Source organism: Eutrigla gurnardus (assembly GCF_963514095.1).
Source record: "Eutrigla gurnardus genome assembly, chromosome: 5".
Lineage (NCBI taxonomy): Eukaryota > Metazoa > Chordata > Actinopteri > Perciformes > Triglidae > Eutrigla > Eutrigla gurnardus.
Window position 1 is genome coordinate 28,187,268 of NC_139919.1, and position 24,631 is coordinate 28,211,898.

Below are 24,631 nucleotides of genomic sequence, written 5' to 3' on the forward strand. Positions count from 1 at the left end.
GGGGGAGGGAGGGAGGGAGGGATGGTGCTGAGTTTTGAGTCTGAGCTGAAGGCAGGAATTATCACATCAGCGGCTGAACGGGCGTGCCTCCTTTGGACAGAAAAACACGGCACCACGTTGGCCGCCACAGTAGGTTTTCATTCTCTGCTCCTCTCGCTCCTCGTTGGCGTTCCCCTCAAAGACTTCCACATGTCTTCAACACAGCAGTATTGATTTACTGTTGATCCTGGAACAACGTTACAACCATGATTACAATAATGATGACACGGCTGCAAGGAGCCGTCTTCAAGAGCGAGCCTCGGTAGAAAAAATAAAAGAATAATGGCCTCCGCAGAACAACCCTTTCACCTCCATGCGTCTCTGATTAGCCCTGTTATTGGTAATAAAAGGACAGGAATGGAAAATGCAGAGTTGAAACCTGGCAGCTGTTGTTCTTCCCTTAAAAAAAGAGACCTGATGAGCTCATGTTAGTCAGGGGTGGGCGAGCCTGACACTCGGATCAGTTTAGAGTTCGAAGAAAACACAAAACAAGCTTTGTTTTCATGACGTCGGTGCTCGTTGCAGCCGCACCGAAGCACCTCAAACAAAAGGACAATCTCTTCCTCTAAATATTTATGCTTCCTGTTGCAACACAGCACGTGTTTCTACTTTACCTCACTCGTGTGAATGCAACCGGTAAAAGGTGTTTGTATATGCTGGGCGGGGGAAAGAACATGTTGAATGCGATCTTAACAAAAGAAATATGAAAAATACTTTAATAGGCACTTATAGTCAGTTTAACAGCCGTTTGTTAATATTCTATGACACACCTCGGGTCCTATTGCTTCCATTACAGCGTGTGAAGTAGTTCTACATCCTGCCTACATTTCTGTTCCCTCCGATGAAGAGGAGCAGCTTCACGATCAGATTTTTGTGCTGGGAAATCCAACACAGCAGAGTTTTTAAATACTAAAAAAAAAAACCAGTCCCTTTGAGTTTTGCCCCCGATAGAGAGTTTTGTGGCAGTAAGATTTGGAGGGCGGAGCCTGAAAGAGCGGTCCGGCTGTCAGAGGCAGTGGTTGGTGGTCGGCTGCCACGGAGACTGGCGCAGCAGACAGTCTGTGGCGCTTTCGGCTAGTTTGGCGTGCCGGGAAATCGCTGCGAGCTGGGGGCTCAGGGGGAAGCTGTAGCGGTAGAGACAGTAGGGGCCCACAGTGTCAGAGAGATGCGGGAGGAGAGAGGGCCCCTGAGGGCCGAGGGGGCTGTGGAGGGGGAAGAGGCAGGGGGGGCTCAGACACGGGTCCCTACCGTGGGGGGGTTTCTTCGCCTGCAGCGCCGAGAGGAGCGGGAGATCTGCCAGCGGAGACGGCGGGGGGAGGCTCCTCAGTCGCTCGGCTCCCAGGGAGGAGAAGGCCCTACTGCCGGGCGGCGGGGAGGAGGCGGGAGAGGAGGTGGAGGTCTTGCCGTGGTGGAGAGGAAAAGCGAAGGCGTGGAGGGCGGCGTCCTGGCAGGAGAGCGCCGAGACGGAGAACGGGTGAAGGGCTGACGAAGAGGAGAGGGGGAGGAGAGTCTTCAGACCGGTTGGCGACCCCGAGCTCCCTGTTGAAAAAAAAAAAATGTTATAAAGTCAGAAACAACAAAAAAAAATGAGCTGTAAAAGTAACAAGAGCTGCAGAACGGTACCTTGGAGCTGTATGGCAAACGGCTTGAAGTCCAAGCTGAGAGGACCTCTCCAGGGATACGACTCCAACAAGCCATCCAACACTCCCCTACACACACACACACACACACACACACACACACACACACACACACACACACACACACACACACACACACACACACAGTGTAAAAGCACTGTTATTGCTGGTATTTAAATATTGGCTGTGAGAGGTGTGAAATTCTGCACTGCACATTTCAACTGGATTTGAAGGTTTTATGTGGTGTTGGATGTCGGTGGTTGAACCTTAACTCCCCCCTTGAGCTCGTTCTGAGCTTAACAACCAGTGTTGGTGTTTGGCGAGCGTCGCCGTACCTGTTCCTGCCTGGATCTCTGAAGCCTTTGGCGAACGGGTTCCTGTCGATCTTCAGTTTTGTGATCTTGGGAGAGAGAGTGTGACACGTTAAGCTAATAGTGAGCTCAGTTTTACAGCAAGTAGAGAGTAGCTGGGGGGTGGGGGGGGGCTCTGGGCTTGGGGACTGCATCTCCCAGCAGCACCCAGGGCGACCAGCCATGTCAAACAGGGGCTCCTGGAGGTCGTGCAGTTTAACGGGGCTGTGGACTCCTGGTCACAGCCCGTCATTGAGTTTCTGTAATAATACGTTCGCTGATCGTAAAAATGAGCCCCGATGAAAAGAGCTGGACACACACACACACACACACACAGACACACACACACACACACACACACACAGGGGCTGGTTCCGGGGAGCGGTACCTGCTGGTTCTGGTAGGCCGTGACCGTGGTGAACTCGGTTTCTGGGAAGGAGAAGCTGTGGACTCCTTCGGCCGGCAGCGACTGGATCTGGGACAGGTCCATGCGAGGGTCGTGCCGGATGACGTGCACACGTGGCTTGTATTTATGCATCGACTGGAGGATGATCTGGAGGAAGAGGACGCTTGTTATTTGACAACAAATGTGGGCTGCAGCTGAGGTTCCACGCCTTCATCAATTCACATGAAGATTCATTATTACAATTAAACTGATTCGCATCCATCACTATTTCCTGAAAGCTCAAGCTGATGTCATTAAATTGTTTTTTTTAAATCCAAAACCAAAGAAATGCAGTTTACTATCACATATATTTAAAAACACTGGTCATGTATTAAAACGAATATAAAGTTGTCTTAAATGTGCAATGCACAAATAAGACAAAGAAAACACAAAATATCACATGATTAAAATATGGATTAAATAAGAATTTTGTGTAAATTTGCATGATTTTAATTCCTCGAATGAAAAATCTAAGTAAGATTTATTTGTCAGTTCATCAAGAAGCTTCACAATGTCAAATTATTTAAAAAAAACAGCCAAATAAAATAGTTAATTACAGGAATTAACAGTTTTACCGCTTTGGAGTTTTCCCTTTTGCTCGTTAATGGAGGAGCCAAATAAAAATATACAGTAATAAAGTCTCACAATAGAAAGCTGAGTTTTTTCTAATATTCATAAAGCAGCTAGACGGCTAAATGTGAAGCCAAATAACTTTAAATGATAAGAGTTATTCAGGGATCATCAGGCTGTTTCTACGTTTCCTCCCTCCTACACCAGAATAATGAATCCGATTCATGTTTTTTTTTTTTTTTTTATAAACACAAGGATCAAGTGGAAAAGCCACCTACAAGCCTCCCCGGTCACCACATCTGTCACATCTGGACGTCACTCAACCTTTACGGGATTTCCACTTCCTGTATCCCTAAAAAGGACAGAGGCCTCCAGGCTTTCCTTCCTGAGTGGATTCTATGTGTTCAATTCAAGCACTGAAGCTGCTCCTCAACCACCTGATCTCAAATTAACCATACAAGGAAATATATTAAACAATAATCCTATTATAAATCACAGGGTTCCTACACCGTTTCCAAAGTCAAATTCAAGCACTTTTCAAGAATTTAAAGGTGTATTTTAATGCTTTTCCAGCACCTTCCAGCTGTGGTAAACTCCATATTTGTATCAATCCAATGGTCAGTATTCAGTCTACTTATTATGTCACGTGTTCATCACATTAAATGAGATGTTATTGTCCTCTAAACAACCAACATGATGTTTGGAGACAGCTTTTTACAGAAGGACCACAAATGAAAGGAAAACTAATTCCACTAACAGATCCACAGAAATATAATCACCAACTATTTTCATCATCTGTTCATCATCAAAAGTCATTTTTCATAAAGAAATGTCAGAAAATGCTGTTTTCAGTCCCTCAGATATGGAGATCTCCTTTTCTCTGTTCTATGTCATTACATAGAACACACACTTTATTCTAAATCCAAGCACTTTTCAAACCTTGAAAACGCCACACTAACGTTCAAGCGGCCGCGCATGCTCAGATGGGTTACCTACATGCCCCTTATCGTCCATCTCGTTGTTGGTGAGCTTGACCCGGTCGAAGCTGATCACCTGACGCATCCACGTCTCGCCCGCGCACGGCGAGTCCGGGTGCACGTAGAGCCGCGGAGAGATGCACGAGTGGTCCGTGTTTCCCGCCACCATCCACTGGGAGCTGTGGTACACGTACCTGCCGGGACCGCACGTGTGAATAAACCAATCAGGGGAGAGAGAGGGGGGGGGGGGGGGGGGGGGCGGGGTTCATTCATTAATTAGATATACGCGCGCGCACCTGTAGCGTTTGGAGTCCACCGGCATGACGTCCATCGCGACGTAGTACTGCTGGCACGGGTCCAGGTTGCGCACTTTGACGCGCACGGACGGAAACATCCTCCTACGGAGAGGTGAGAGAAGGCGCGCGCGCCTCTTTTTAATGACATTTCTTAAACGTTACATCCTAAAAAAGATCAGAACGGAAGCCCCGAGGTTTTATTTAGAGCGCGTCTTTTCCTTGATTGAATGCACGGACGCTTATTTCAGCAGCTAGTTTATATCCCATAATATTAATAATATTAATAATAATAAAAGAAGAAGACGCGCACATCACAAAATAATTACATTGAAAGTGGATATAAAGTTAATTGAATCTCTACATCCACAAGGTTTCATTAAGTAATCATATTAAATAAGAGATTTATATTTTGTGAGGAACGATCAGAAAATACAGTTCACCTATAAATCTACCAAAATGTATACTTAATTTTTTTATTTGATCTAAAATATCAGCTAAACAAAACAAACACTACATAATAACTATAAGAACAAGCAAAGTAAAATCGTACAGCTTCTGGTGCGTAATAGCTCATATTTTATGTAAGTATCATGTGCAGCTTGTGTTTAGTCGATAGCATGTCATTTTAACAGAAAGAATGAAATATTGTATTATTTTATTTATGGGTCGTCTCTGATTAAACAGTAAGTCTGCAGGAAACAGGCCTGCTCTTATTGCATGTGATTAAAGTGAGTTTTTAAATAAAATGTTAAACAGTAAACGAAGCGCTTCAAAAAATATCCAGTTTCAGGATTTAGTTTCGTTTTAGCTGAAATAATGAAGGCCTCTATGATTATGAATTTGTTCCACAGGAACATGAATAAGGTATAAATGCCAGTGTTACAGCAGCGTGAAGTCTCTTCCACTGTAATAAAAACAAACCTAAAAACATAACAGCGTCTCCAGATTCCGTACCTGCCCGCCTTGGTGATGATCATCTCGGTGCCGATCTCATAGAATCTCTTCCACAGCTCGGAGCCCTGCAGCTCGACCCGGACCTCTCTGTCCGGGCGGCAGTCGCTCTCCCTCGGCGTCCTCTCCTCCCCGCTGGGGTCAGCCTCCTCGGCTCCGGGTCGGACCGCCTGTCTCTGCGGGTCACAGGACGCGTCCTCGGCCCTCCTCGGGGTCGAGCCTGCTTTCTTCATCTGGCTGACTGGATATTCGTTCAGGCCTATAAACAAGTAGAGCAAACTGAGATGAGCGAGGTAACATTTCGTTTTCATAAGTCAGTTTAAATTACTTCTTATTTTTATTTAAAGTAGCTGTCGATATAACTAAAGTTTAGTATGTTGGAGAGTTTTTGTAAAACTTTACAACTTTACTTTATTTCCTTTGAGATGATAAAATATAAACACGAGTTGAATTGTGAAATGTCATTTGATATATTAAAAAAAAAGTCTCATTGAGGAAACTTCCGATTGCGTAAAGGCTGCGTTAATTCCATTTTGTGCGTAAAATACGCGCATAAATAAATGAGGTGCTCCCCCCTCCAGTCCTCCTGGCTCACCGGGGAAGATGCTGCTGTCGCTGCCGGAGTCTCCAGCTGAACTTGACTCGTGTCCCTCCGACACTTTCATCCTCTTGCAGGGTTTCCCGACCAGCGCCTCCACCGAGAAGGCGTGAGCCCGCGAACTCAGACCCTGCATCTTGGCGAAAGTTCCGGTCTTTCTGCGAGTCGTAAATCCGTGTGGAAGGTTGACTTTGCCCCCGTCACACAAGCTTCGATGTCCCAGCGCATTCAGGACCGGACCGGGTAGAACAGGCAGCAGCAGCAGCACCTCAAGGAGCCCCTCTTCTCTCGCGGCGGCTCCGTGACGCTGCGTAATTGATCCGGTGCCTTCCCATGTGTTCTCCGAGACGCGCGCCTTCATCCAAAATCGTTGATTATTGGCACGCCTCTCCTCCTTCCTACACCACCCCCCCTCTCTCCCCCGTTATCCCTTTCTGTGTCTCCCCTTTAATTCCTCTCCCTCTCTTCCTCACAGAGGGCTTGTTCCTCTGGTCCCGTCACAGAGAGGGAGGGAAGAGCGCAGCGTGCATTCCTCATCATGGGCATGCGCTGCAAAAAACATCCCGCGCTCATCACCAGCCTGGAATAGAGTTTCCTGGGAAACTAATGGCACACAAACGTCACTGCAAAAGTGAAATTTAAATGATTACCAAAGTAATTTTGATTTAACGACTTTGAAAAAAAAGTTTAATCAGTATCAACAAGTGAAATCCGATCCATCACACTTCTTTAGTGTATCTGCATTTTGTCCAATCAACAGCCAGCTGAAAAGAAAAACTAATGAGGCTCGGTAGAATATTTATTTATTAATATATTAAAATATTTCTTGCAGTGTGCTCTCGGTTTTGATCCAGAACAACCAGCAGCAGCATCTTTACGCGTGGTGCCACAGCGGGATGGGGATCCGTTTAACGGTGAGGCGTTTTGTGGCATTATGGGATATGTAGTCCACTGGATTTAGTGCTGGCCGCAGAATGATAATAAAGCTGATGTGCTTCATTTAACAGAAACTGTCACCACAATAGGACTTAACTCTCCAACGTGAAGAACATTTCTTTTATTTTTTTTTAGCACAAGTAAGCTCTTTGATTGGCCCACGACATCCGATAGATAAATAGAATGAACATTTTAGGGCTGGAGGGGGGCGGGGGGGAGTCTAGGGCACAAATATTTGAGGTTTTTAAATCCAGACCATCTGGAAGGTAAAATATCTCCACGAAACTCGCTGCATTTCTGTTGAAGCTAACATTTCCTATATTAATTTGATGGCTTTCCTTAAAGCGCTCTCTAGTCTTCGTTCCTCCGGTATAGAAGTGGGATTGTCCCTCCTCCTCCTCCTCCTCCTCCTCCTCCTCTAGCTTTGCGCTGCCCGGTGAGAGTGTGCACCAGTCTGGTTCTCATAAGTGTGGAGATCAGATGGAGTTCGGCGCACATGGAGGGGAAACTGGGCCGTAATGACAGCTCGGGATTATTACATTACTGCTCGACATGAAATAGATCCGCTTTACATAAATAAAAGTCAGCGAAAGGCCCTATTTAAAATGTTTTTTAATCACATGATATAATTGCTGTGAGGAGAAAACAAATGAGGGCTGTGTTTATGGCACGGTTGGTTTGGTTGGTGATGGAAATCTTCGACAACAGCCGGGAAATGGAGAACTATGACCAACCGGAATCGCATGCTCTCTGTCATCATAACCTGTTTCGGGACCGCCGACTGGATTTATGTTTATCCCCCCAAACCTCTTGATATTGCAGCTAAAGTGCATCCTAAACACGCGGTCGGGAGGAAAGAGTGCAACAGAAATAACTGCAAGGAGCCGGTGGAAATAGCCCGTTCCTTCCACTCGGGTTCAACAGATTATTCTTCCATGTTGTCTTCAGCAGTCAGCTCATAAATCTTCGTCATGGGATTATGGGATGTCAGCCCCGAATGATGGCGGGGCGTGCAGGGCCAAAGTGATGCCGGACTCTTTGCTTGAACAACAACAAGGAAGCGGCGCTTCCAGTTGCTTTTTCTACTCTTTAATCCGATGCAAATCCACATTCGTCCCATCCGGGGATGTTTTGGCACACGTGTTTCCTCTTATTAGGCCGCAACGCGCACGCTCGGCGGAAACGGGAGACTCAAATCCAATTTAGCACGGGTCCTCAGGTTTCCACCCCCATCAATGCGGAAGTTCGATGACCAGCTGCAATTAGGGGTTTCTGATAATTGTTGCCGCCTTCGAGCCCGCACTTGATTTGTGATTAATAATCAGTGAGTAATCGGTTTGCAGTTGAAACTTAGTGGTGGGCCTTATATATATACACACACATACATCTCCAAGGTAACTTAAACAGGGGATTTTTGCTATGTATAAAATATGCCTTTCATGAATTAAATTGTTTTTGTTTCACCATTTCAATACAAATACTTTGTTTATGACTTGATGATTGACACTTGAGGCTGAAGTGTGTGTGTGTGTTTGTGTGTGTGTGTGTGAAGGCCGGTGCCCAAACCAGTAATCACGACCAGCCGTATACACTGGTGGTAGGCGTCAGTCTGTACTGTAAGTGCACATGCTCACAGATGAATGCATGTGTGCGCGTGTGTGTGTTTATAAACAGGCCTGTCTGCCTGTTGCTCAGTGCTGAGTGGATGTGACGGGGCCCCCTGATGGTTTGTTTTAAGTCCGATCCTGATGCTCGTAGTTTGCATGCATGCGTGTGTGTGTGTGTGTGTGTGTGTGTGTGTGTGTGTGAGGGTTATTCTGGGCATGGCTTGCTGGAGCGGATGCCCACTCACTGCCAAGCGTCAAACTTCCACCACCCGTCCACGGTGACACATGCAGAGTGTTTCGAACGCCGTATACACTTAGCGAATTGTGGCACTAACAGGATGCGAGTTCTGTGTTGGACACGGAGGGCTCACCTGGAAAACACACACTATACACACACACATATACAATATACAATATATATATATATATATATATAAACAATGATGTGCTAACCGTTTCCAACGCTGGTTACGTAAAACGTGTTCTTGGATTTCAAGTAGCACACAGGGTGTTTGTTATTTACTCGTTCCCGATGGTTTCTACCATTTCTACTTTAAATAGACGGTGCCCCGCCCCCAAAGAAAACCCACGCTGAGATGAAGATGATGAGAGAAGGCAACCAGTCAAAGCTTTTTCACAACATGACCGATTATGGAGTGACAAATTCCTGTGACCCTGACATGTCATCAGCTCTGTGTGTGTGTGTGTGTGTGTGTGTGTGGTGTCACATCTGCTATTCATAACCTCCTTCTTGTCCCTCTCTCTCGGGGCGTACAGCAGCCTGAGGTCCAGAGCGTCTCTCAGACTGTCGAGTCTGCTCCTCCTCCTCCTCCTCCTCCTCCTCCTCCTGCAGCAGCAGCTCTAACAGGAGAGTCAGTGAGAAGCTCATCACATCCTTCTTTGCCCTCAGGGGGTTCGATGACCACACATTTGCAGCCGTGACCGTTGATTTGCTGTTGAAAAGCATCAAAATTCCACTCCTCCAATCAGCTACTTGCGTGCAATCTGATGAGGTCGCTGATGGCTAAGAGGAGGAAAAAAGGAAAACAAATCTCACCATGTGAACCACAGGAGAGACGAGAGGGTTGCTGCAGCTGATTAGGATAGAATCAGTTACACCAAAATTATTTCTAACCGCCCGTCTGCAGATTCTGCTCCATCACCGGCCGCATCCATCGAGAAATCAAACCACTTGTATGACGTCTTTCACACAGGCCAGAGTGCTTTACAGATGACTCACACCTGAGACGGAAAACACAACAACACAACAGTGCACAAATGAGAATACAGAGAAAACAGCAAAAGCCAAAAGGGAAACAGATGATATGATGTATTTTCAGCTCCACTGTAGTTGAAAAACTGTTGAAAACAATCACTCACAGTTGCAGCGGATAACATGTTCTTCATGTGGTCATTACATTTAATGTTCATCTAATCATGCATACCAACCCAGCCGCCAGGAAATAAAATACTGGCATTGTATGTTTGTTTCTGAACCTAAAATAAGTCTCATAAACAGACTTGGTTAAAGTTAAAAAATAGCGAAACATAACTAGCTTACATAAATAATTCTTAGGTGGAGTTTCTAACACAACGTACGTAATAAGCAAAGACCCAACGTTTACTTTTGGTTTCAGTCAGGACACGAATAGTGGCCTCCTGCGTGAAAGTCCTGTGTTTGTTCCCCGACCAGCCCGGCCTGTCTCCCTCTTTATGCTCGTTATTATTTAACTTTCAATCACCGTTGCTCTTAAAATGTCACCTGATCCACCTGAATGAAAAAAATAAATAAAAAAGAACATCCACATTCAACGTAGCTGTTGTTTAGCAGAAACCAACGACGCCAACATTCTTGCCCGGCGACTGGGCTGCACTTCCCCGGCTGCTGCCGTAAATATTATCGCACCAAACCTTTGGCTGAAAAGTGAAACCCAACAAACACACTACTTCTTTTTTTCTTGTAATGTTTGCTTAAAAACGTCGCTGCCAAGCGGGCGATTCGTAGGTTTGTTGACTGTATAAAAAAATGATGACTATCGCCAACATTATCTTTTAGAGACATCAACCCTCAGCCAGGCCGTTCCAGTGCACACTGGGTGTAATGTGCTCTCTCTCTCTATTCTCTCAAACTTCTGAAATAATTGCAGTCAATTTATAACTCGATGAGCATCACCAAAATCAAACCTGAAAGGTTAAAAAAAAAAACAGTTTTCTGTCAGCCGGCGCCTCTCCTTCCCCCTCTGTGCCGCTGCTATCTGGGCCGGCAGCGTTTGAGGAGTCTGGGCACGAGGCCTGGTACTACCGCCTTCCCCCTGCCCACAGTGTAGGAAGATTTAATGGCTCATGTGCCACAGCAGCCAGGCTTCACTGGCCCCGGTGGGTAAGGAGGGACGAGGGCAGGAAGAACCCAGGAGAGGAGAGTAACATATCTGCCAAGAGGCAGCCTCTTCTCACCACAAGTGTGTTGTGAATTATCTCCTTCCTCCTCCCTCCTAAGCCTTTAGTTATCCCTCGCTACTCACCCTCTTCCTATTAAACACATATAGATCTTCATCTGTCCAAAACGCTTTCATGAGGCCCCGCTTTGAATCCGGCTCTATGGCACGTTCATCTCACTTGTTTGGATAGCTAATTCTTTTTGATGAAAATTGCCTTTTCTCTCTCTCTCCGTCTCTCTCTTCCTCTCTCTCTCTCTCTCTCCCCGACTGCCAGTAACTGTGTGGTTAATGGCTGCGGTGAAAAGAAACAAAAACAGCCGTAATTGATAATGAGAATCAGACTCATGTGAGGATCTCAGTCGAGCGCCTTCGCTCTCCTCCCAGACGGGCAGGACCCTTCCCAGAAGCATGTCGACGGTTGGAAAACTAATCCGCACGGTGTTAGGATGTCATTTCCTAATACCATAATGTGTATCTGGCACACCATGTCGGACCGTTTGGATAAAATAATGCGTAAAAGTGAACAATGCTGGCACTCCAGCATAAACACACTTTCCAGTCCTCCAGGATGGCGCATTTTGCCGTAAACTTGCATTCTCTCTGCTGGCCATCAGGGGGCGACGCCTCTGGTTGCAAAAAGAAGAAAAAAATAATTCTCACTAGATTTATTAACTCAGTAAACATTGTAAACATGAGTTTTTGATCTCAATCTCTAGTTTCAAGTCTTCTTCAATCCAGCATGATGTTCATTTAGTACATTATGGTCCATTTAGAGTCCACCAGACCAGGAAGCAGGGGATGCTTTAGGGGGCGGGGCTACCTTGTGATTGACAGGTTGCTACCGCAGCCTTGCTATCATCGCTACCAATTCTATTAGCTACTAAGATTAGTTTGAACACTTAGCTGTAAAGTTGATGGATTCAGATCCAGGAAGGTTGCTGCTTGGCTGCTTGCGTGTTAGATCCATCCGTCGCTCCTCCACAGTCCATATATGGTCATTTCCTTCAGTGGTCGCAAAGATGGCGACAGCCAAAATTCAGAATTTCTCGGCTTCAAAACCGTAGTTCACAAACTGATGTGTGACGTCACCACGACTACGTCCACTTCTGATATAATCTATGATTGTTGTGGATGAACATATCTGATTTTACGGCACCTTAAAAAAAAGACATCTTGTTCCAGTGAGAATAAAACTACACTGTTGTCGTTTTCTAAACAATATCTCTGGATTCCAAAAAGATTCTAATAAAATATGCTTAATTTGTAAACGAAGAAGTGCACCTTCTTTTGAATCTGAAAAATAATATTCGACAATCAAAAAAAAGCAGCACTGCTTCGGCTGCAATCAATGCACCACATGACGTGACTTCATTTTTATTAATTGAAAATTACCCTAAGGTGCACAAGGAATAATCAAACGACAACCAAAATGATGGCAGAGACCTCGGCCACAGGAAGAGAATGCGTCAACGTCTCCTAATGGCATTACGTCATGTAAACAAACCACAAACCAATCAGCTTTGACCTCCAGATCAGACTGGAGACGCCGTCTTCTGACGATATGTTGTGAAATTTACTGTAAATTACATATAATATAACCAACAGCAAGTAGGAAAAGCTTTTAGGCCATAACCTGCCGATCTCCACCCTGAAAGCTCCCACTTTATTTAGGACATTTGTGGAAAAGTCACAGGGGTTGGACAACAAAGGTATTGGTTGAATTTGCATTAATTGCTGCGATCAGGACTTCCTGGACGAGCTGACGTTTAGGTTAATATTTGGCTTGAGCAGAATGTGCTGAGGGCTCCTTGTGTTGTTAACATCCATGATGAGGGGAAGTAGTTATTATTTAGGGGGAAACCATCGTTTTGTGCCTGTATGTGGTGGGAAGCTGTTGAGGAACCCCGCAGTTGCACACGTCTTTATCTGTTTTTGTCCCACTGACTGCAATCATTCTGAACACAAATATGTTTTATCAAAGCCTTGCAACAGTGGTGGGGAATTATTTTTAGATAGCCCTGATAAATGAGGGGTTTCATATATCTGGATGTGGTTGGGGGGGGTGGGGGAGTGAAAATTTCAGAGCAAAGAAAGAAAGAAAAAACCTGGCAGAGCCACAAAAGCTTTTAAAACAACATGTGAAAAATCTGCAGTTCTTTAACAGTTAGCTTGTCATTTTTATTTGCCTCTTCAGATGGTGGCAGCGGTCGTCTTTCAGGCCCTGCCAGCTGGGATTGGCTGCTGGCTGGAAGGCGCAGGCCTGGCCCCGGGTAGCACCCTTATTATCATCACCACACACTGTAATTCACATGTCAATCACAGCCCAGAGCGGCGCAGGGCTGAGGGGAGAGGGGCTGGTTAGAAGGGGCCGCCGGCTGGGGTGATGGACCGGGAGGGGCAGGGGCTGCGTGCTGAATACTTCCAGCAGGCCCTAATCGGACCTTTCATTCCCTCATCTCTGCAGAATGGGCCGGGATCGGGCTATGATTGGTTGTACTGGGGCCGGGCCTGAGCTGAAGCAGGAGTTCTGTGCTGGACTGGCTGCCGTAAGAATACCAGTGACCTCTGAGGAAGTTTAAACTGTCAAGAGTTTGGCCCGTCTGGCCTGGCTCGAGTTAGACTGTGGCTGGGGTAGACTGGATGAACCGAGCAATAACATGAGCACTGTTGCTTTTGCGTTGGGTGTCCCTTAATTTCCAGTGTTTTGTCTCCATGGAAACACCGTGGGTTGCACCAGCCCTTCATTAATTCAAACTTAGCCGAGTTATAAATAAGTGGAGGTATACACCTCATTAAGTTAAAAAAAAGTCTGCATCCCAAAACGTGTTCTTCTTATGTACAGATTAGTTGTCACTAACAACAAAACTAACATTAGCTTGTTCATATATTAACTGTTTAAGAGTAAAAGCGCTAGCCTCATGTGGAATATGGGCGATACAACCGGCCCGAGGAGTTTAACTTGAACATTTCACAAAGAAACACAACATATATAAAATTATAAAAAGGTTACAAAATAATCTGGTATTAGATTCACTCATTCACTGCTTCTAGTTACTACTTAAGGCATGTTCACAGCAAATGCAAAGTGATTTTTCATGTGAATTCAAACACAAATTTTCAACACAAATGAGATGAATACGCATTCACTCGTGAATTTGCAAAAAAAATAAGTTTCAAGTTGTTTGTCATCTTGCAGACAGACATAACAAATGATTACTTTGGACTTTTTTCAGGACTTTACAGGTCTTTTACACACATATTCCTCCCGATATTTATTGTAAAAAAAGGAAAACCACATCCAAAATGTTAACCACATCCTAATCTGACCAAAGTACCAAAGTAAATAGATAACTGACAGAAACAACACTAACTTTAGCTTGCAAATACAGCATGACTCATTTAGAGTTGATCATCGACATATGACCTCATACTTCCTGAAAATATTTTATTAATCATAAACTGGGGAGACATTTTGAATGACTCAGCTAATAATGTGAGTTAGAGTAGGACCATCCGATATATATATATATAAATAGATAAACCGAGGAAAGACTTCACACATGCTTACTGATGGATTAACGAGTAGCCGGTTGCAACGCCTCTGAATGCCATCACCAGCGTTGCACTGCGACGCAATACCTGGACATTAAAATCCATGTAATTGTTTTGACACTGATATCTGTAGAAGCTAATTAATCCTGCTACTGCGCCACTGAAGTCAATTTCAGGAGGCAAATCAGTCATTCAACATCTCCTCGGCCACGTCCGGATCGTCCTCGCATGTATAGGAAAAACATTTTCACATTTCTGACTTTATTCCCATCCCAAGAAACTTTCTGCAGCCCCGCAGAGACACTATAATTTAAATGCTGCCGAAACGGGAACTCAAAAGACAACATGCTATTTCAATCAGAAAGCCTAGTTCGAGCCCCATCATCCTGCCTGCCAAAGTGTGGTGTAACTCAGACACACACACACAAACACATACGCGGGGAGCTCGCCTGCCAGCGCGTGGTTTGCATTCACGATGCCTTAATGCCTTGCGGTTGGCGCTCTATCAGGGCCATGAGAAATGATTTATTAGTGGCTCCTGCCTGTATTTATAGATAATGAGCCACCGTCGGTGCTAATAAAGAGATCCATTCTCAGCCTGGAGACACAGCACCTCTTTAAGGGATTACTGTCACTGCTAAACAATAGCTCCTCATCCACGAGACGGCCTCGTAGCGTGCGCGTTTAGCGCCGTGTGAAAGCGCATTTCATGTACTGTATGTTGTGGGAGTGGAGTTAATAATCCATCCCTCCTTCTGAGAACAGGCACAGTCATTGAAACCACACACTGATCTTCACTCCCAACTTCCCCCATTGCTGTTGTATTCAAACATTCATCTTTTCTTCTACCTCGTTGATCCCTAACCGTCCCTCGTTCGGCGAGGCTCAGATGTTTGAAGAAGAGCGACGCAGCATGAATAAGTGTTTCCCTTGTAGGCCTGCGTTCACACTTTAATGTGTCTATATGTCAGTCACATGTACGTGTGTGTGTGTGTGTGTGTGTGTGTGTGTGTGGTGATGATGAGGATGAAAGGGAGACGAGGAGACGCATGAGAACTCTGGCAGTGAAGTGTATTTGTGTGACATCATTCTGTCTCCCTCTGGTTCCAATCAGCCCATCCTCCCCTGTTAATGACACCTGATGGATTAATGACTGATAACGAGCGTGTGTGTGTGTGTGTGTGCGTTTTGTAGGGGGCCCACAGAAAACCCGCAATCAGACATCTCTCAAATTAGCGCTCCATAACTACATCCTGAGCAGGGCTTAAGACTTCTGAAGCGCAGAAAAGTCCTTCCAGACAATAACACACACACGGACACACACACACACACAGACACACACACACACACACACACACACACACACACACACACACACACACACACACACAGACACACACACACACACACACGCAGGGCTATCACTTTCATCCACAGTATATCACATCACATTTGTCTTCTTTCTAGCATGGTGAACTTTGACATGGTGAGAAACAGTGGTGGTGTTGGGGATGTAATCAATTTTAGCAGCTTACTCTTATATCCTCCAACACTCCCCCACTGTCAAGCATGCACACACACACGCACATGCACACACACTCACGTTTACTTGGACACTTTGGACATTACATACGTATGCTGTTCTTGGAGACCATAACCACCACTTGCCTAACTCCAACTTTTAACCCCAACCTTAACGGGACAGTTCGGGTGTCTTGAAGAGGGGCTGTAGGAGGTACTAATCCACGGACCTTCAGTAGATGGCGGTCTGCATGCCCCCGGTTTGGAGAAAGAGACAGAAATATCAACACTGGAGCAAAGCAAAGTATTGCTCTGCAGGACGGTGCAGCAGCAAAATGCCATTTAGTCACCTAAAAAAAGAGCAATCGAATAAAGGAGACGGTCGCCATCTAGGATTTTAACTGTAACAAGTGAAGTATCCCCTGCTTTCTGGTCTATTCGAGTCTAAATGGACCATAATGTACTAAATGAACATCATGCAAGATTGAAGAAAACTTGAAACTAGAGATTGAGACCATAAACTCATGTTTACAATGTTTACTGATATAATAAATCAAGAGAGAAGTAGGGTAATTTAATCACTTATTTTGCGAATGGAGGAGTCATCCCCCATTGTAGTAGTTATAATAATAAATATAAAGTGTATTTACATAGAATTCGTTAAAGCAAAGTATCAGCTTTACAAAAAAGACATGAATGATTAAAAATAAATAAAATAAAATGTGAGATCAGAAAGAACAAAACATGGAATAATACAAACTATGATCCAAACATAAAAAAATAAATACATTAATACAGTTTAGAAAAAGAAAAATATTTGCAAGATATACACATCCTTATCTACGGTATATCCAATTATCTTTTTAGATTTAAAGCCATTAATGTGATAAAGTTGACATTTTGGTTTGTTTTTTCATAATCTAAATATTGATCATTATCTGATATTAGCTGATTATTAGTGATCTGTAAGGCCTTAGTAATTGATGACATAACCAGAACAGTTTTAGCAAATAAAAATGTTTGATTTCGAATCAAGTTGAAATCAGAAGAATAAAGATTTGTGTTGCATTAACCAATGTTTCATGTTTTCCTCCTGTATTTTTTATTTAATAATTCGTAGTCTTCTACTCTTCGTCCCTTGGAGCAGTTGCTATTAAAGTGTATTGCTCAACGGCACTACAGCCCATTACAGCGGCCTCTCCCCCCGGCCTTTGCTGGCCACTAAAGCCTTGCAGTAATACAGGACTTTTAGAGTCCAGGCGGGAGTGTAGCCTCTTGGCTTTCAGCCACAGGGGTTCAGTCTGTCAGTCCACTGCGTTACCCGCTGACTGATGTGAGGATAGCTTCTCCCTGAGTCCAATAAAGAAGCTGGAATAAAAAGCCTTGAAACGACCTCTGTGTCATAATTGAAGAAATAATACAGATCAGTGTGTCATCCTCCGGTGAAAAGGTAGTGTGTGTGTGTGTGTGTGTGTGTGTGTGTGTGTGTAATTTCTGCTCCTCCTATGAACCTGACAGGTGACGTCACTGGATCTGGAAGTGATTCGAACAGACTATGATGCTATTGGCCACGATTCAGAAGAGGTTGTGTGTGTGTGTGCGTGTGTGCATGTGTGTGTGTGTGTGTGTGTGCGTGTTCTACCAACGAAAAGTCAACATGGCCGAAGCTTACATGTAGCACTCTGAAGCAGTCTCATAATGATGAGGTAATTTCCCCTCCTCCTAGTTTAACCCTTAGGAACATAACAGACAAGTGTCCATTTCATCCCTCCATTCTTCTCTGTCCCCTTTCATCCCATTTGATCTTTCCCTTTTCTACCTGCGCCGGTTGCTTACATCGAGTTGTCCTTCATCACATAGGCAACATGTGTGACCCACCTTTTTTTCTTCTTCTTCTTTTATTTAGGTCATACCTCATGTCCTCTTCTTCACTCCTGTGCTTCAGAAATCCTTTCATACCAACGTATTCTTCTTCTTTTTGGCTTCCACCTCCTTGATACTTCAACAGACAGACAGGGTGGCAACATCTTTGGTCACAAGCTTAGAGGAAAAACTGCCATTTCTCTTGAATATAGTCACATAACACTTATATTCCATGTTACATCATATATTATTTTAGCCTCAATAAATGACTCCAACAATAAAAGTGCGTTCCAGAAAAAGCCAATGTGTTTGTAAAAGGAAGTGAAAGAGAGTTAGATTTCAGCTTTGTTGGAAGTTCAAACTTAGAGATTAGTTTTCATTACTAATTTTTTAAGCCACACGAACCTGAGGACAAACCTTGCTGCTTTACGACTCTTAAAAAGACGCGAATAGATGCAAATTTGACGTGGGGCGAACGTTCGCACAAGTTGAAATACTTGATTTCAACTCAATGGAGACAAAACGTATCTTAGTAGTCTGCGGTCTCCCAGAGGTAGGGTTGGGCATCGTTTGGATTTTACCGATTCCGATCCCGATTCCGATCCTCTGTTTCGATTCCTGTTCTAAACGATTCTCGATTCCGATTCTTTGAGGTGCAGGTCAACAGGTCCAGTGTTGCCACAGTTACTTTGAAAAGTAGTACTCTTGACTTCACTTAACTTAAATAATTGTTTGCATATTGTAATGGCAGTAACATCATGAATGAACATTTTATGAATATTGAACCAGCATTAGAGCAGCAAGGATTGGTTTTATGAAACAAATGAGCACAGTCCTCAAGTATGAGCAGCGTGATGACGAAGGGAGGGGGCGGGGCCAGCAAGCAGCGAGACATTTCTCCACTAAACACTCAGGAGAGACTCCGCTCGCATTTCAGCACAGACTGAGTTAGCAGGAGCTCCGTGAAATCGAGAACTCGTCTTGTTTATTCACACGCTGCGCCTTTTCACCGTCACCGGGCGGGACCTGCTCGTTTAATGTGGTTGTGCCATGCTGTGACTCTAAATGTTTTTTCAAGTTTGACGTTGTATTCTTGAAAGTAGACAACACTTTGTTGTTAACACAGAGTGTACAACGAACCTTTATGTTGCCATCTTTTGCTGAGATGAAGTCGAAATAATGCTTGTATTTCCAGCTGATAAATGCGTATCTTTCCCCCTCCATTGTTTACGTTTCTGCCGGTAAAGCCGACTACACGCGACCGTCCGTGAAGGTGTCGGCTAACATACGTCACCCCCCGAGACGCACGAAGAAAGCAGATCTTTTTTTTTTACTGACAAAAATAGTAACGCGCCGTGTATTTGGATAAGTAACTTTAATCTGACTACTGGTTTGGCAATAGTAGCTCGTTAGACTACTCGTTACTGATCGTTCTATCGCGGAGTCTCCGCACGCCGGGAGGAGTAATACAAACAAACTAGTGCGAGCGGAGTAAAACAAACAAACTAGTGCGGACGTTTAAGAACCGAAAAAAAAGGATCGCAATTCCAACAGCTTCTTAACGGTTCCGGAACCGGAGGTTAGGAACCGGTTCCTATTTGGAACCGGATCTCGATGCCCAACCCTACCCAGAGGTCTACGATAGAACCTCACATTAGTACAGAGACCAGACCAGACTATGTGTATAACTATAAACCAGAGACTGTCTACTGTCTTCGAACTTCATTCAGAAAACAACTATTTTAAATGTAATTTGCGTATCCTCTTGCAGACAGACGTAACAAACCGTGACTTCAGACTTTTTATAAACTGTCGTCATTATGTCGTTACTTCGGCATCATTTTTTATTTATTCATAGCAATTAAATCACTTTTGATCCAGTCTGAATTGTATCATGAATTACACGTATGATTGTTTGTCAATATAATAGTGAATTGCTTTTCACCTTGCAGACACACTTAAACCATGACAAACTTTTTATTTTTATTTTTTTTTTTACAAATTGTCATCATTATGTAGTTATTTTGGCATCCTTTTTTTAGGATGGCGTTTGGTTACCCGGTGTCTCTGGGCCGTCACAACGTGTACAAAGCAGCAATAGTAGTTCTTTGAGCCATGACTGATGACACATTATCAGTGTCTACGTTGACGTAAGCTGACAATAAATATGTTTGGTCCATTTTAACCAAAGCTTGATAATATTAAGTGTAGTCCAATGATAATGTGAACTGGAAATGTTTTAAATAGCCTTCTCACTCCCTGCTCATTGTGAACTACAATACACATATTTACCACTGAAGGTTAAGTTGAATATAAGATGCATCTTAGCTGTAATTCTTTGGAAGGTAGCCTATGCTACAACTTTTACATCACCATTTATAACTTTAGCCACCCACCTTTTTAAACTATATCAGTCACAGCAGTGGAAAAAAAAGTCACACAAACATACAAAATTCAGCAACAAACCATCTCAGTTCACAACAACACAACACTCACCTAGCAACGTAGCATCTCTGCTAGCATCGAAGCCTTTTAGCACGCCAGGCTGAGCCACCGTCGCCATCTTTGCTAGCACGCTAACGAAGCAAAAGCTCCGAAAATACGTTATAAAGTCACTTATTATAAACAATAGTAGCGAAGCCAATACTGATGAAACTTGTGCTCTTTTAAGTCGGGTGCTAAACCAAACAAAACAGGTACGACATATTCCTTTGGAGAAGATACACTTGACGTTTTACCGGGTTTTCTTCCGCTCACCGGCATTACCTTGCCAAAACAAAATCACTCGCCTTTAGACTAAATCCGGGTTCTCTACGGAATTGTCATTTCAAAATAAAAGCACACACTTTTGTAACGTAAACGGATTAAATTAGCAATGTAGATAAATGGGTCGCGGGAGATTTTATTTTAATGTTATTTTCATGGCACCAGTCATACACAAGGCAATTCAAAGCGCTTTACAGAGGCAGATAAATCCTTTTATTGCAAAAAAATATATATATATATTACCGTATATAATAAAATTGCAGATTTCTTCCATACTCCTTTATTTAAATGTATATTATTTATAATATTTGTACAACCGATGAGAGGAAATTAAAATAACGAGACATCCTCTTATTCACGCCTGAATGCATTTATTGATCCATCTATACCGGCTGTATTAACGAACACTAGGGGGCGCCGCAAATGGGGGAAGAAAAGAGAAATCTAAACGTTTAACTTTCACTACTTTTTAACCAATGCTATTACTACTAATACTCCTCAAATATTACATGAGCCCACAACAGCATAACTGCATAAGCAAAGCCTATGAAATAATGGCGAGGCCTTTTTTTCTGCCCCCCTCCCCGGGTCGTACCACTTTACCTGCCCTCCGGCGTGACGTAACTCCAGGAACGATGCTTAAACTTTAGCGTTATCGTGTCAACAACACTAATCTGGACCAAGGAAGGGAAAGAAAAAGAAGATCAATAACAACGGGGAGAAGACAGAGGTACAGTAAAGTTAATGTGATGACGTGGATGTAATTAATAGTTTATAGCGTTGGTAGTTACCGTTGCAGCAGAGTGTTGTTAACTTGCTAGCTTACATTTGGAAGTTAGTAACGTGGTTTGCTAATCAATAACAAGTTGATTAGCGTCCCGGATGTATTTAACGTGGGAGGAACGTTAACTGACGTCAACTCTAGCTATTAATGATTAGTAAAGTGGTTTGCTAATCAATAAATAGCTAATGTTGACGTCGGTTAACTCTTATCTAAAATACATCCGGGACATTAGGTAAGTTTACGTTAGGCCTATTCATGTGTGTGTGTGTTTTTTTTTTTTTTTCGTTTTTTTGTTTGTTTGTCTGTGTGTTTAATTTTTATTGACATCTGGTTTGCCCTGCTTTTAATAGTCAATTACACTATTTGTTTTCCATCCCCTCTATAAGTATAAGATGTAAGCCTTTGGTTCATTGTGTTACAGTTTATTCAGGTGTGTTTGTTAAAGTTCACACCATTAATATTAATACTCTATAGCTTATTATAACCTTTATTTAACCAGATAAAAACCCATTGAGATCAAGACCTCTTTCACAAGGGTGACCTGGCCAAGAAAGGCAGCAGCTTCCCCATGTCTTTCACTGCACTTTACTGCTTCTTTGCACTCTGGTTAGAGACGGCATTTCATTATTATTATTATTATTAGTCACATGTATATCAAACATGTATCATTTTTCATCTTTACTTTTTTTATTACTAAAATGTAACATCCAACTGTCACATATACTCCACTCAGATGCACTTTTAAAATATCTGAACCCCACCCCTGCAAATCCAGGTCCAGCTGCAGACATCGTCTCCCCCTCAGCACAGCCTAGTGATGCAGCATCAGGTGCTCCAGTCACCTCCACCCCCTTAATTCATTTTATGTTAGTTGTTTTTGCCCAGGTGTGCCGACAGCAGTGAAGACAGTTTTAATATCTTCACTGGTTTCGTTATTATCTTATTTTGCACAATGCCTTATTTATTTATTTATTTTATGTCACAGCACTGACTTAACTGATATGTTTTCATAAAACAGAGTTATCAAATGCATGTCTGTTTTAAATGGTCAAGGCAATATAAGGTGATGTGGAAATTTTGTTTATGAATGATCATTTAAGCACAATTCACTCGATTTATAGACGAGGCCCTTTATGAACTGGGTGGTTCTTCATTTTGTAAAAAAATAAAGCAGTTAAGGAAGAATTTCACACTTTATACACACAAACTTGTGATCAGCTGGCCGAACCCCCCCAACCTTGATTTATTGTGAATCCTTCAACGTGCAATTATTACATTTCCCCGAGGTAAGCCGAGCTGAGAGGACGAAGACAGGCAGACAGGCGGTGCTACGGGAGAGCGAAGGTATCGGATACTCACAGGAAAGACTCATTTGTCACCCTTGTCTCGAAGCCATATGTGATTGCCAAAAGTGTGTGTGTGTGTGTGTGTGTGTAGTGTGGGGCAAAGAGTGAGAGTGTGATGCCCTTTTTTTTCTTAAAAGGGGGCTTTGAAGGAGCATCACTGCTGTCTGCCATATATAGTCGACCCATGAGATCTACTCTTCTGCCTCTCTCTCTCTCTCTCTCCCTCTCTCTCTGTGTGTCTCTCTCTCTCTCTCTCTCTCTGTGTCTCTCTCTCTCTCTCTCTCTCTGACCACAAAATGTTCTCCCACTCAGGCATGTGGTGATTATGGCGCGTCCACATGAAGACATGTCAGTGACGTTATGAAGCATTGAGCAGTGTCTAACTTTAAGGTTCAACGCAACTCTTTGGCCAGCTGTTCCCATGGCAGTTTTTGGGGACTGTGTGTGTGTGTGTGTGTGTGTGTGTGTGTTTTGTGTGTGTGTGTGTGTGTGTGTGTGTGTGTGTGTGTGTGTGTTGCAGCAGTGAAACGGACAAAGTCATTTGTCACTTGCGGCTTCGCATGTCTGGTATTGAAATCGATGACAAATCTATGAGGTGTGTGTGTGTGTGTTTATATTTGTTGGCTTATGCGTGGGTGATGTCATGCACAAGCGCTTCTTTTTTTCTCACACTTTATGAAGCCAGCTATGCCTCTGCAGACTTTCTCAGTGTGCTGACACTGTGGGCGAGGAATGTGTGTGTGTGTGTGTGTGTTTTATTGCTTTTATTGGCCGTTTGCTGCCGACCACAGGGGGAAAACACCGGCATTCAAACTCTCCACCGTGCACGCCTGCCGTGCACCATCACGACGCCCGCTGCCTTCTGTGTGCACTAAAAACACGGCGCTGTGCACAGAAATCCTACCCAGCAGGCTTGCTGCTCAAAAGTTTGAGATGTAAACTGGACGGATGGCGAGTTTAATCTGCCGTTAATCAGATCCTCGGAAAACTCACTCAAGCATCAGACACTGCAGATTGCTCTGCCTCTCCCTGTTACTCCCTCGTCCGTGTTTTTCCCAGTCATCACTTTACTTCCCCCCGAATCGCTCCACTCCACCCCACCTGCCTCCACAGCCCCCCCCACCCCCCCTAAACCACCCCTTGAATGTGGCCTCCTCCACGGCTTTTCTTCTCCTCCTCTCTTGTGTGTGATGCCGAGAAGCCCTCAGGATTAAAATCTAAGTCTTTTGTTTATCATCTCAGCTATTACTGCTAATGCTGGCTCTCTTGCCACGCGTGTGTGCGTGTGTGTGTGCGTGTGTGTGTGTGTGTGTGTGTGTGTGTGTGTGTGTGCAGTGTTTCCACGCATGCATGTGTGGGCAAGCTCTCAGATCAAACACAGCGTAAGACGAGCCCATAAACAAGCCTTCAAGACCACTTAAGGGTTTTCGGGGAGAGTCGGTTTTGGGGGAGAGGGAAGCGGGGGAGTTAGGTACAGAAATCAGCTGCTCTGTTTATGTACCTTTCAGTGGTGATTACCGGTCCAATCTGTCTGTTTAACAGAGGAAATATCATAGCCTTGCTGCAGAGTGTGTGTGTGTGTGTGTGTGTGTGTGTGTGTGTGTGTGTGTGTGTGTGTGTGTGTGTGTGTGTGTGTGTGTGTGTGTGTGTGTGTGTGTGTGTGTGTGTGTGTGTGTGTGTGTGTGTGTGTGTGTGTGAGAGATGCATATGGTACAGTTGCAGCGGCGCAGAGGGCTGGAGGGATGCCACAGGGTTTTTGCGTGGAATTAGAGCGCCGGTTGCGGCAGTAAGTGTTTATTTACTCGTACGTTCAACCATAACCGAGTCAGGAGAATGAAAGAGGAGGAAGCAGGAGGGACCACCGCAGACCAGAGGGATCCGAGGATGTGTGTCAGACGTACAGTATACGGCCTTGGCACCGCGCTGCGTTTCCACGCGGCGCTGTGAAAGGC

At 44.1% G+C, this 24,631-nt stretch overlaps 1 protein-coding gene across 1 annotated transcript; it reads right to left on the reverse strand.

The window, feature by feature from the left end:
* Positions 1–867: 867 nt before the first annotated feature.
* On the reverse strand, positions 868–6,247 carry tbx22 (T-box transcription factor 22). The gene is made up of 8 exons (XM_084009602.1): positions 5,864–6,247; positions 5,272–5,527; positions 4,318–4,419; positions 4,041–4,215; positions 2,418–2,582; positions 2,015–2,079; positions 1,663–1,748; positions 868–1,578 (listed from the first exon to the last, which is right to left on the reverse strand). Exons 1-8 carry the CDS (start codon positions 6,225–6,227, stop codon positions 1,046–1,048), a joined length of 1,746 nt encoding a protein of 581 aa, XP_083865728.1. The 5' UTR covers positions 6,228–6,247; the 3' UTR covers positions 868–1,045.
* Positions 6,248–24,631: the final 18,384 nt, after the last annotated feature.